The sequence below is a fragment of the Varanus komodoensis genome, unplaced genomic scaffold (genome assembly GCF_004798865.1).
Source record: "Varanus komodoensis strain SLA01 unplaced genomic scaffold, ASM479886v1 scaffold71, whole genome shotgun sequence".
Lineage (NCBI taxonomy): Eukaryota > Metazoa > Chordata > Lepidosauria > Squamata > Varanidae > Varanus > Varanus komodoensis.
Genome location: NW_025336360.1, coordinates 173,317 through 187,023, shown reverse-complemented (window position 1 = coordinate 187,023; position 13,707 = coordinate 173,317). Strand labels below are relative to the sequence as shown.

General features: G+C 47.4%; 1 protein-coding gene across 1 annotated transcript in view; it reads right to left on the bottom strand.

The window, feature by feature from the left end:
• The window catches only part of EPHB2 (EPH receptor B2), a 109,193-nt gene that overhangs the window by 35,610 nt on the left and 59,876 nt on the right, over positions 1-13,707 (bottom strand). Inside the window, exon 4 of the mRNA XM_044452361.1 lies at positions 576-731. Coding sequence (XP_044308296.1) covers positions 576-731 — 156 coding nt within the window. The remainder of the gene's footprint in view (positions 1-575; positions 732-13,707) is intronic.

Below are 13,707 nucleotides of genomic sequence, written 5' to 3'. Positions count from 1 at the left end.
AAGTTCTCCCTTCTTGGCCAACTCTTATAAGCCCCGCCGTGTACTGATCTTGCTAGTCCCCCAACCTCTCTAACATGAGCTGTTCACACAAACAGTTTAATGGGATGCTAAGTTGCTCGAGTTGTCAATGGAAGCAGTGCCGGGGCTGTTGGAACTGACCCATCAGCCACGGCCAGGTGGATGCAAAGAAGCAGGGCCAGATATACGACCACACCTTAGCATAACCTTGGAAGTCACCAAAAGACCGGTGGGCAGGGAAGAGGCCAGGGTCTCCCAGTGAGCCTTGGAGGATTAGCTCAAGTCCTCGGGTCTTGTACAGAGGACCGGTATGAGGCAGTTTGCTATCTGAGCATATTTTTTTGCACACGGAAGGACAAAGGTTAAATCTTCAGCATTGCTGGTTGAAAAGCTCAGACAGGAGGCGATAGGAAAGCCCCGTATTTGAGGAGCTGCTGGTCAGGGTGGACCATGACGAAGCTGAAGGACTTCCAGTTTTGACCTGCTGTGCCCACCATACCCTAAAGGGGGGGAACACTCCTGCCGTCCTTCCCCCTGCTCCACCTTGGGTTACGTACTGGTGCATGGCATATCCACAGGATCGGAATCGGCTCGGTAGTAGCTGTTACGACAGACACAGTTGGTGGCGCCCTCTGACGTCGTCCGGCTGTTGATGGGACAGTGAATGCAACCGTCGTCCCCTTGGTTGGCTTTGAATGTCCCCGATGGACAGCCTGGGAGGCAAAACCACAAGAGAGACACTGAATCGAGAGATGGAATCCACAAAAATCGGAGCTCAGAGACAAAACTGTTCTGCTGGTGAATTGCAGGTGTTCGGGCTACTTTCACAGCACCATCCTCTGCGCACAAAAGCTCAGAATATACACAAATGTGTTTCTGCATATTTGTGCAAATTCTCCTTTCCTAAAATGCACTAAGCAATGCAAAACCACAGAACCGTAGGGTTGGAAGGGCCCAGAGGGTCCAAACCCTGCTCAGGGCAGGACTCCAAATTAAACTCTTCCTCTCTGATAAGTGAACCTGCACCACAATCTCTACTCTCACCTTCTCTATGGGGGAGATTTGCACCATTTATACAGTTCTGCAGCTAGATTTACACAAAAATAAGCAGTTTTTAAAAATAGCTGGTTAGCCCTTCAGACTCTGCACGACCCAGGAAAGCTGATCCACTGTAGAACTCTCGGAAATTCGGTCTCGTTTGATTCCGTTGTGGATTTCCCCAGAAACTCCAGTTGGAACACATGGTGTAGAAGCTGGGCCACCAACTCCACACTGGAGAGTAGCTGTCTTGTCATTTCTCACATGACCGATGGGGTGTCACTTCATTTCCTCCCTGCTGTTAGTCCTCAGAATCACACGCTTCTGATTCCCCCTCGTGACGGATTCAAGCAACCTGAGAAGTCCCACCCTACCAGTTTTTCACATCTGTTCTCTCTCCTCCCCTTCTCCGAAAACTAACCCTCTTTCAGCCCTGTCTAGGGAAGAGTCCTTCCTGTACGCTTTGATGTCAATGCAGGCAGCCCCCATAAAAAGCGCCACTTCACCTCTTTTATGCGCTGCCACAACCCCATATAGTAAAATGCTCCAACCACCAGCCCTTCCCCCATGGAGTTACCAAGCAGCAGCGGCGAGGCGATGCCAGGAGCGTACCTTCTCTCTGCAGAATCCAGTCCACGGAAAGGACCCCTTCCCCACCACCCCTCCCCACTCTTGCTCCAGCCCTTCTGTGCTGCTTGTCTCGCCACAGATGCATGGTGTGCGCGCACACACACATGCATGTGAAATAGTTGTGGTGGCCTGCATCAAGTCTAGTTGGTTTCACAGATATTGCTGCACAGGTAACACGCTCATCACTGGGATGGGATGGGATATGGGATGGGAGAAGGACCGATGTCTCCCCTGCCCTGGATTCTCCAAGCATCAGCTTGTTTTTCTTATGTCCGATTTCCATTTGCATAACTGATGGTTGCTTGCTCAGAATAAATGGAAACTTTGTGCAAATCAAGCAGCAACTGGATGGGGGATTTGCTCAAATCTCCTCCAATTTGCACAAAGCTTCCCCATGGACAAAAGCAGGGCTGATTCCATCTACTGTGGAAATCAGTTCATGTTAGATTTGTACAAATCAGGCTGGGAATTGGGCGCAAGATGTAGAGAAACAGAGCGAGTCAGAAGGGGTCTCCCGGGCCATCTAGTCTGACCCACGGCTCTGCTCACGACATGCCCACCATGTGGACGTCCAGCTTATCCTTGAACACCCGCACCAATGGGGCCTCTCGTGGAAGCCCAGTCCTCACCCTCGGGGTCCCGACTGTCAGGAAGGGCTTCCTGGCATCCAAACGGAACCTTGGCTCCCTGAGCTTTGCTCTGTTGGATCATGGTTGGTCTGGATGACTTTTGTGGCACCTACAGCTCCGAGGTCTGAAGTAGGAGGTTAATCATGAAAACTCCCAAGTTGCGTGGATACACCCATTTTTAATTCGGCACTCCTAGAAGTCGGAATGAGGGACAAAGCAGATACAATTGTCCATAGACTGTGAACTAGACTCAGGGAGAAAATGGTTTGCTTCGCATTTTTATGGGAACCAACCTCACTAGTAGGGCCTGAATCATACACAAAGCAAACGGCTGTGAATCTTCAATATCTGTACCAATTTATGAGGTGCAAAAAAGCATGAACTAGGGAAGGAACACCAGAAAAATATGCACATTTGCAACAGTAATGGACACGCCAATCGTGTGCAGCAAAACTGATGAAAACGAGGCACGTGTTCAGCAAAAAGGTCCAGAAAGGATCCATGAGAAGAGATGCAATTGTATTTTCACCCTTACTGAGAACTGCTAAATGCAGCTACCATGGTTGTTATAGGAGAGATGCAAGGAGATCTTCTGTTTGCAAATGTACCCCGCGAGGAGGCAGGGGCGTGGGGAGATATTGTAAAATTTAGCAAAATAATAAATAATGCAGTTTTGCCAGCACAAGACTGCCAGCTGCCTATAGGTCTCTCCCCATGAGCTGAGCTCCGAGCTCTTAATTACTCAGCTGCAGGCTGCCAGTTGGTCCTTCCAAAGCAACTCATCCCACCGCCAGGCATGGCAAAGACGCAACAAGAGACACAGAGAACGATGCGGGATATGCTACTGGAAGGCGATGCTGGGGGAGAACATTTTCATACTTTCATGTGATTATATAAACCAGAACGCAACTATCCTTCAAAATTCGCACTTCCCCGAAATTCACAATGGAGTTCTCCAATGCAAACATGCATGCAAGAATATGCATTTCAGGGAAAGCTCACGCCAAAAGGCAAACAAGCACTCACAGAGCTTTTTGTTAGAAGAGTGGCATGAAAAAAAAGGGCCCATGTTAGGAGAAATGAGCACCACAAAATATGCACAAATTGCAGAGTGGATTTTTTAAATGCAAACGTTTCTGAATTCCACACAAGCCAAACAACATTAGAAAAATGGAAACCTGAAAGGAATTGAAACTGCAGTTGGTTCTATTCCTAGTGAATTCATAGGTTTCTCCTGCAGTAGATTAAAAGGACAGAAAAAGAACAGACCCGCATGGTGCATTTATGGCACAGCCATCCATCTCTCTCTCCTCTGCGATAACTTATGAAACTCTCCAAGTGTTCCCAGGGTTGCATTTTTTCTGGCTACGCTTCTGGCACATCAGCAGCCTCTGACTTGATTTCTGAAGCAGCGAGCAAGCAGTCTCTTCCTCCCTCTGTCTTGCAACTGAGCAAAAACAGATTCTCACAGAGCTCCAGCTGGGAATTCCCTACAGTTCTTACAGGGTCAAGGTGAGCCAGAAGAGTGAATGACTTCTTTTACAGATCAGCAGGAGAGGTGGGGAGGGGGAGGGGGAGGGAGAGGGGCAGGCGGTTTGTGCCACAGTGCTGCTTACTCCTCCAGCTCCCCTCTCGAGTCAGCCAGCAAATGAAGAGGGGAGACATCACTTGCAACCAAGAAACTGGCACTCTGACACTAGAGAAGTCCACGATGCCCCGGTGCACCCATGGAGAGTCCCCTCCCTTAGCTGTAACCATCCCTTTTCCCTCCTTTCAGGAAACAAACACATGCCGAGTGCCTTTTTAAGAAAAATATTTCAGCTCATCTGCAGTGCCTCTGTGAATTTCTGTCTGAAAACTCCCACCATATGTCAATGGTCAGGTTGTTCGCTATTCTTTTGCTGCCCTGGTTACGAGGCAGTGGCTGAGCAGAAAAGGCATAGCTCTTTTGCCTGATATTTCCGCCAGTTAAGCTGCTCTTACAGCCAAAGGAACAAAGGAATTTGGCCACCTCTGTTGCTAATTAAAAAGTTAAGCTTTCTCCCCACAAAAGAAACCTGAAGCAAACTTTCTGCATGAAATTGCTGAAGCAAAATTCCTTGGCCAGTTCGAATCCATTTATTTAGGACTCAACCTAGTACCGGGTTCTCTCTTCTGCTACAGGCATGCTTAGTGTATTCAGACTAGAGAAAAGTGCTGATTGACTCTAATATGGCTGTAGAGAACAACGGTTTGCTTATCCTGTGTAAGTTTTCAGTCTCTCGCATTTCATACCCGTATTTCTTTGCTGCCACCGCAAACCATATGCCAATGCAAATAAATGTTTGCCAACAGCAGCTAGCACTCCAAGCATGCAGGGAAGCCATTTCTAGCCCATGGCACAATAAATCTTTTCAAGGCACCACAATTTTTTAATGAATTAAGGGCGGTTATTTGATGAATAACCTTCAGGAAATCTGCTGTGCGGATGCAGGAAATTACCCATCCTAAAACTCATGACACGTGCGCCTGATTTTTGGAGAGGAAATAATCTCATCTTTGTTCAGTTATTATAGTGCAGGGGTGGGTAAACTACAAGCTGGCAGAATTAGTGATGCAGCTTACTTAGCCATGGGATGTGAGTGCGGATTGTTTAGCTATGTTCCCTCACTGAAGTTTAGTCTTGGGTCTGAGTGGAGTTTTTATGTGGTACTGTTACATTTTATTTTTATTCATTATGTTTATTCCCCACCTTTCTCCCATGGTGGCCACATGCAGTCCCCAGGTGGTCTCCCCTCCAAGCTTGAGCCAGCCCAAGGCATGCTTAGCTTCAACATGGTGGACACGTTATGCGCCTTCGGACCATACCCTGGGCCACAGGGCTGCTGGTGGCTGAAGCTGCAGTTTTATACTGTAAGATTTCATATTGCACAATCTGTAGATATAGCTTTTCATTTTTACGATTCAGCGCGTTTATCCAATCTTTTCAAAATTTACATTATAAATGGTTTAGATTTACAATTTTTAAAAAACTGGACAAGCTCCTGGAGGTGCCTTTCCTTGTTTTTGTGAGATACTGTACTGGGGCATCCCATTGCTTGCCCACAAGTTGGCTATTTCCTCCTCCTTTTTAGGAAGCAGGGTAAGCAGAGGAGTACACCTTCCTACCTATCCCCAACCTCTTCCCTCTTCCCATCCCCGCACCACCCAAGGCAAGCACAGCATCCTAGAACGCAAGCGGGCTGTAAGATATTGCTGAAATCTCGGTGGACTGGAATGCACATAAAGAAAGGCTTGAACCTGGTCCGGTCGAGCAGAGCTGAGACTCCGCTACTTGGCCCATTCTGTGGCTGCGAGGGTGGCAAGGAAGGCTTTGTTCCCACCTCCATCGCATCTCCAGCAGAGCTTGTCGGGTTCACTGCTCCAATCTGCCCCAAAGAGTTGGTTGGTGGGCTCCTGGTGGCACACTGTGACCTATTTATGAAGCACGCTGAAGGTTTGCTCGGATTTGTCATGCCTTCAACTCCACGCTTAGTGCCGTGCTACCAACAAAGGTGCCCGAAAAACCTTTTGGGCCAGTAGTATCAATTTGTTGAAGCCTCAGAGCATAAGGCGAGCAGATGGCCACCTGATCTTTGACCTCCTTGACTTATTACATCCAGTGGGACGGTTGGGGTGTCCAGCTAGGTCCTGGAGGATGTAAATTCCTTGAGAGAAAAATGGTATTTCCCTTTTCCTTTCCCGTTTTGGATCATGACTTTTCTACTATGGTTCTGGCATAATACTCACTGTTTGTTTTCCTCTTTGTTGCTGGCTTTGTTTGCACGCTGTTCCTATCCATGCCTTCCTTGCTTCTGTGGCTCTCTTCTAATGCGCTGCACACTGCTCAGAGAACTCTGGGCAATTTAAAAAGGCTTTCAAGCATTTAATCATTCAACAAGAGCCAGTACAGTGTGGTTGTTAAGAGTACCGGACTGGGACTCAGCAGATCCAGGTTGTTGTCCTCACTCAGTCATGGCGCTTACTAGGGAACTCATCAGACTTCCAGCTCAAGGCACCACACAGGGAAGGGAATTACACAAGCCACCTTGAGCTCCTTGGAAGGAAACGAAGGTAGGATGCCGATCTAACAAAGAAATGGCCAGCCCCGATATCGAAAGGACAGCCAACCATGGAAAACACAGATGCCAGATTCAGCACAGATACTTCGCCTCTCTCTCGCACCAAAAAAATAAGTTTGGCCTCCTCCTCTTGCCACCACTGACACGCTTTCTGTGTCTGAGGTTCAGAGATCAAAGCCACATGGAGTGCTTTGAAACCAGTGCTTTGGTTTCCGACCTATGGCTGATCCTTTGGGTTACGTCTCTGTGGCCATGCGCTTGCACCCTCCAGGAGGCACCCAACCAAGCTGGCCAGGGTAGAACCGGATTGCCTTTACACGGTTTCAAATATCCCAATTTAGAATAAAGGCACATTGATTTCAACAGAACTGTTTTTCAAAGATTATGGAACCAGGTTTGCTCCCCAGGGTGATGTGCACTGACAGGCTGAATCCTTCCAATCTGCAAGAAAAATTAGGCCATTCCCTCATTATTCCCGGCAATATATATGCTTTGCATCAGAAGCAGGAAGAAGATTCCCCATAACAGAACACCGTGACTGAGGACTTCAGAACACCTTTTAAAATCCAAGAACCCTCTTTCTTTCCTCTTAAAAGGCTTTACAAGTCACTGTCTTCCTGAGCCAATTCCGGAGATGGCTGATAATCTCCTTCCAGCTGCACTCAAGAAGGAGTTCCCAAATCTTATGAGTCTGTGGGGCCGCATGCAACCGTTCCTTAAAAGCTGCCTTTCCTGCTTCACTCCTAGCTGGGGAATTATTTGGGCAGTGGCTAAAAAACCGAATAGCAGAGAAATACTGTGGACATCAAAGCAGGACCAACGAGAGCGGGGTCCCCTCCGTGACCATAAACCCTTATTGCTTTAATGGGTGCTAAAACAAAGATAATCTTATCTCAGTAGTGCCTTTTTTTTTTTTTTTTTTTTTGAGAAGGAGAAGATGAGCCGGCTAAGGCTGTCTTTAAAAGCCTCGTAAACCTGACAAAATTCCACTCCTGAAGCTTGAGAACATCTCCAGTCCAAACGGAAATGAGAGGTTTTGCACAGTCACAGGTCCACACGGACAGGCTGCCCCTGAGAAAGGCCAGAGAGAAGAAGATGGAAAGGGAGAGGCTGATGTAACCCCAGGATGTTGACTTTCACATGCCAAGGTGCAACGTCATGACAAGATTAATCCATGGATTCCCTACTCGCTTTCTCCAGGAGAGCTTGAGCTTTTCTCCGTTTTTCTTTTTCCCCAGCTTTGTTTCCCTGGGAAGGTTTTCTTTTCTCACTCCTCTGAAAAAAAGGAGACCATATTGCACAGTTTTCTTCTCGTACTTTCCACCTTCATGGAGGTGGGGCAGCAACTGAAATTTATCCCTCACAACGCTGTGGAGCACCAATAAGTCTGAGGCACAGTAAGAAGGGACCAAATACCTCCTCCTCTCTTTCTGATGAACGATTCCTCCTCCTCCTGAGGAAATTCAGTGAAATGGCCCTCCCAGTTTCTCTGCCCACAAACACGGTGAAGAATTGCGAGAGGACACCATGCCTTAGAGGAACGAGGGGCTGACCAGGATGCCGTCTACTGTAGTATTCTCAGTTCCGACTGGCACAGCTGCCTTTGCTGCCAAGACCTTTCCCATTGCCTGCTCCCTGATCCTTCAAACCAAAGATGCCAGCACCTGAGCAGGACCCATTCTGCATACAAAGGGTGGGCAGTACCACTGAGTCATGGGCCTACCTCAAATGCTTCCTCCTATTAAGTTAGATAGTTGGTTCAACTATTCCACCTTCATCATCTGGAGGATGAGGCTTTCTTAACTAGTGACACCTGGAAATGCACGTGGGACCTTCCAAATGCTAAGAATACTGTCTATCTTCTGCCTGAAGGACGCAGTGAGCTGCAGACCCCCTCTGTGTGGCCTTTCTTTGTGACAGCTTCTCAGTGACAAATAACTGCTAGCTTTGTCATTCTTCAGGGGTGTCCATTTCAGGCATATCCTTCTGAACTTTAGAGAAGGACCATCAAATGTTGCTGTTTAACACTACCAGTATATGATGTGATCAACACTGTGGGTGATTAGGCTAACATTTGGGGCAAGTTGGGAAGGGCCTGTGGATTCCATGAAGGACCTCTCTATCACCCCCTCCAACAACCTTTGCTTTGAAATTTGAAACCAGATCCTGGTAGTGCCAATGTTCTTCCTTTCCTGATGGACTGTGTGTAAGTTCCAGTCCCGTTTAATTTCAGGTCACTCCAAAATAATGATTACCACCAGATCTGTGGCCAAGTTAAGCATGCTGACAGCCTTTGAGTATCTGTCCAAGGAAGCGTTATGGTCTGTTTATGAACATGGCATAAATGCATCAATTTCAGTTTCTCATTTTTCCACCCTTCTGTTTGTTCTGCCCTGTTTCTGATCAGGTTATGACACCAGCATGAAAAGTCCTGCATCTAAATTTACATGCACATTTTTTTTAAGGTACCCATTTTTGTATGCACTTTTGCAGGGCATACCAATTCTTTGCAAACATGCCCTCCTTATAAAATAGGGTGGCAGGCTGTTCATGAGACACAGTTACGCACACATCCCCTTGACATGCAGCTACAAAGAGAGATACTGGCAGATGTCTGGGCCAGATTTCCCACTGACTGGTACAAAATATGGTCCAACTTGCTCATCCCAAAGCTTTGTCTTCATAAGCTTGTTGTAAACTGTCCCAAGACACAAGTAGATGGACAGTCTATAAAAGCTTTCAATAAATAAAACAAAACATACATTTGAATTGGGTTCTCTCTCTTCATCTTTCAATGAGGCTTACGTTACAGTGATTCTGAACAGGCTCCTATGTTTAGCTTGCGCAACCGAAACCCGGTGGCTGGTAAAGCATTAACTTTGCATGTGAAAAGTCCCAGATTAAATCTGCAGTATCTCCAGGAAGTGTTGAGTTCAGGTTGGAAAACACTGTCTGAAATCCTGAAAAGCCAAAGTCAGTAAAAACTTACGTAATTTCAACACTTGGCTCCTTTCACCCTGTTGCTAGTCACAAAGTCACATCCAACCCATCGCGACCCCATGGACAACACTCCCCCAGGCCCTCCTGTCCTCCACCATCCCCCGGAGTTCACCTAAGCTCACGCCGACTGCCCCAGTGACTCCATCCAGCCACCTCATCCTCTGCCGCCCCCTTCTTCTCTTGCTGTCTATTGTGCCCAGCATCAGGCTCTTCTCCAGGGAGTCCTTCCTTCTCATTAGGTGGCCAAAGTATTTGAGCTTCATCTTCAGGATCTGGCCTTCTAAAGAGCAGCCAGGGTTGATCTCCTCTAGGACTGACCAGTTGGATCACCTTGCGGTCCAAGGGACTCGCAGGAGTCTCCTCCAGCATCACAATTCAAAGGCCTCAATCCTTTTGCGCTCAGCCTTCCTTATGGTCCAGCTTTCACAGCCATACATTGCAACTGGGAAAACAATTGCTCTTTGTTGTTGTTGTTAGTCTTGAAGTCGTGTCCGACCCTTCGCGACCCCATGAACAACACTCCTCCAGGTCTTCCTGTCCTCCACCATCCCCCGGAGTCCCCTAAGCTCACACCGACTGCTTCAGTGACCCCATCCAGCCACCTCATTCTGCCGTCCCCTTCTTTTGCCGTCTATTGTTGCCAGCATCAGGCTCTTCTCCAGGGAGTCCTTCCTTCTCATTAGGTGGCCAAACTATTTGAGCTTCATCTTCAGGATCTGGCCTTCCAAAGAGCAGTCAGGGTCGATCTCCTCTAGGACTGACCGGTTTGATCGCCTTGCAGTCCAAGGGACTCGCAGGAGTCTCCTCCAGCACCACAGTTCGAAGGCCCCAGTTCTTCGGCACTGCCTTTCCAGTGCTGGACTCAAGTCTCCCATCTGGATTCTAACCAGGCCTGTCCTTGCTTAGCTTCCAAGATCAGGCAGGATCAGGCACTTCAGGCTATATGGAAGCTGCTCTTCACTACCCCACTGCCAGTAATTTGTCCCCCCCCCACACACACACACCTCTTCTTTGGCCCAAATCAGGAGGAGGAACAGAAGATGCCCTGAGCTCTTCCCTTCCCACTTCTCTGCCTGCCAAGGAGAAAGTGTTCCAGAGGCAGAAGCGGCTGGTGATGGCGACAATGAAAAGGTGGTCTCATTGAGGGTAGGGAGCCATTGGGATGCCCAGGGAACACGGCCGCTGTTTTCTTTTTTCTTTCCTTTTCTTTCCCATTGCATGGATCTGCTTTGCCAAAAAACAAATGCCACATTAATTCTGCAGTGTGGAATATCCTTGCCAGTCTGTCCAGAGGAGTGCTGGTCCCAATTTCCCAGCCAAGTGGGTGCATCATTCATAAATATTCTGGCTGCATCTGGCTGCAACACAAGCATCCCGCACCCTTCAGAAAGGGCAATGCACAATTTTGCTCCGGTCTATAAATTTATTTATATTTATATTGCTATTTATATCCTGCCTTTTTCCTACAAAGGGCTCAAGGCAGCTTACATCATCTCTCCTCCTCCATCTTATCCCCACAACAACAACCCTGTGAGGTAGGTTGGGCTGAGAGTCTGTGACTGGCCCAAAGTCACCCAGTGGGCTCCTTGGCTGAGCGGGGACTCAAACCCGGATCCTCTGAGTCCCAGTCCCATGCTTTTAACCACTACACCACACTGGCTCTCTAAATTTCCCTAACCAGCACTTTGCAAAGGCTGCTGCAGCAGATGCTTGATGCTCTCTGGGAGACTCAGGTTCTACGTTTTGAGGGAAGAATCTGTGTAGTACATACTTCATGAATAAGCTTCCACAGCATTAACTTTTTGGCTACCGAAGGCTCATGGCAGCACACTGTAAAAAGCTGCATTAGCACGAGCCATTTCAGGGCATTGTTACCTTCCTTCCTTTGCTAAAAATATTTCCCAACAATTGTGGTCCAAATGATTCCAGTGAAGTAATTACTCAATGTTCAGAAAAGTCTTGGACTGGAAAGCTTAGTCCAACTTCATGTCATGCCACTTCATGCCTTTATCATTATTTTTAAGCATGCTTAAAGGGCACACTTTGAAGAAAGACTCACTTTCTAGCAGCAAATTGGTGTAGGGCCCCAGTTTGGAAAAATAATGGGATCCTGCCAAAGAAAAAAAAGGGGTTGTGGAGTGGTTGTGTTCAGATGCCAGCTGAGCCCGTCCTCTTCAAGAGTGCGCCCTCCCATTTCCCCTGCCCTGGGTTACCTGCCCAACCCAATGAGGGTAGGCAGCTGAGCGTGACCATTCTGGATTCATTTCTCCCCCGTCCCATTTCTTCCTGCCGATTTTTTGCACTTCTGCGAAGTCCGAAGGTTGAGTCAGCTTTGGTACCGTCAGGAGGGGACCAGCAGACCAGGCCTCCTCAGGAGAAAGGGACTCCTCTCGAGTAGGGCTCCGGCCAGATTGCTCTAATTGACCTGCAGGTGAGGCCTGGGTGGGGCTCATCAGGCCCGGGCGGGGCTCATCAGGCCCGGGGATAAAAACCCCCAGTGCCGGCCTCGCTGGCTATTAGTGCGGTGCTGTTCGTGCTGCTCCGGCGTTTCCGCCTCGGCTGCCGGATCTGGTGGCGCGATGGACGTTCCTGAGCGCAGGACGTTGGCTGGGTGCTGCTTCTACACCAGGTAGGACACTGTTTTGATTTTTACCTTTGCCTGGTCGCTTAACTGCTACTGTTTTAGCCTTGTCAAGCATACTTGATCATTGCGGGTGTGTTGTGATCTCTGCTACCTTCTCTGCGCTGGGCTTTGCGGTGCCGTCCTCTGCTGAACGCTTGTGCTTGTGTATTTGCCTGTTTGTGCCCTTGGATTTGAGCGAACAGAAAATCGTTTTTAAGTTGCAGCATGTTTAGTTGCCTTTCCGCCTTTGGGCGGGTTGCGGTAGGTCATCTCAGACGTGTTCGTGTTTCTGGTTGGTTGTTGACTTGTTGGTGTGTCGGGTATGTCTCCATGAGAGGATGAGCTACTCAGTTGATGAATAGGGATGCGTGTGGTGGGCTAGAGAGGGGCCCTGGGACCTCGGGGGGAAGTGGACTGGAGTGCTTGAACTATCCCTTGTAAAGGTTTAACTGCAGCCAGAAAGGTACTCCAGATTACGGAGAAGGGAACTTGAATAAACTGGGAACAGTGAGTGCATTGGCTACTCAATTTTAGGGGAGAAAGAACACAAGACAGGTGCGAAATAGTTGTGCTTGGAGTTTTTCCCTTTTCACTATGAACAATTCCAATATGGGAAGTGCTGAAGACAGAAAAGTTACAGGACAATCCGGAAAAAGAACTTTTGCAGAAATGGATAGCAAATGTTTTGCATTGCATTGTTTTGTACCTTAAATCCTTTTATTGGATTGGACTGGATTGCATTGTATCCCAAATGCTTTTGGACTGGATTGTGTCTCGCATGGTTTGCATTGCATTGTAATGTATTGAATTGCACTGTACTGTCTCTGTCATGGTTTGCTGTACTGTATTGTATTGTCTCTCACATGATGTGCTTTGTCCTGTACTGGATTGTATTGGATTGAATTGCATAGAATTGTCTCACAGGGTTTGTTTGTTGCTATTGTATTGCGCTGCATTGTACATTGTATTGAATTGTGTTGCACTGTTTGCTTTGTAATTGAATTGTATTTTATTTGTTCGAAATGTTTCTATGCCGCCCCTGTTGCAACAAAGCCTTGGGGCGGCTCACAAAAAATACGTAAAAACATACATAAATAATTTAAAAGAAGAAAAACGTTTAAAAACCCCTGGTGCATTCTTGGCTATTGGTAAAATCCTAATTAATTCAATAATTTAGCATTTAAAATAAGTTTTAAATAAAAGTTTTGTGCTGTCCTGAATTGTCTCACGGTTTGTAATGCATATTGTATTGCATTGTATATTGTATTGCACTGTGCTGTATACTGTATTGAACTGTACCACATGGTTTGTTTTGCATATTGCATTGAATTGTCTCGCGTTGTGTATCGCGCTGCGTTGTGTATTGCGCTGCGTTGTGTCACATGGTTTGTATTGTATATTGCATTGATTTGTGCTGCATTGCATATTGTACCCTGTATGGCGTTGTATATTGCATTGCATATTGTACCCTGTATGGCGTTGTATATTGCATTGCATATTGTACCCTGTATGGCGTTGTTGTCTCACATGGTTTGTATTGCATAGTGCATCGAATTGTATTGAACTGCGTTGCATTGTCCCTCAGGGTTTGCTTTGTTGGTATTGAATTGTCTCACGGTTCATGTTGCATTGAACTGTCGCTCACGGTTTGCATTGCATATTGCATTGC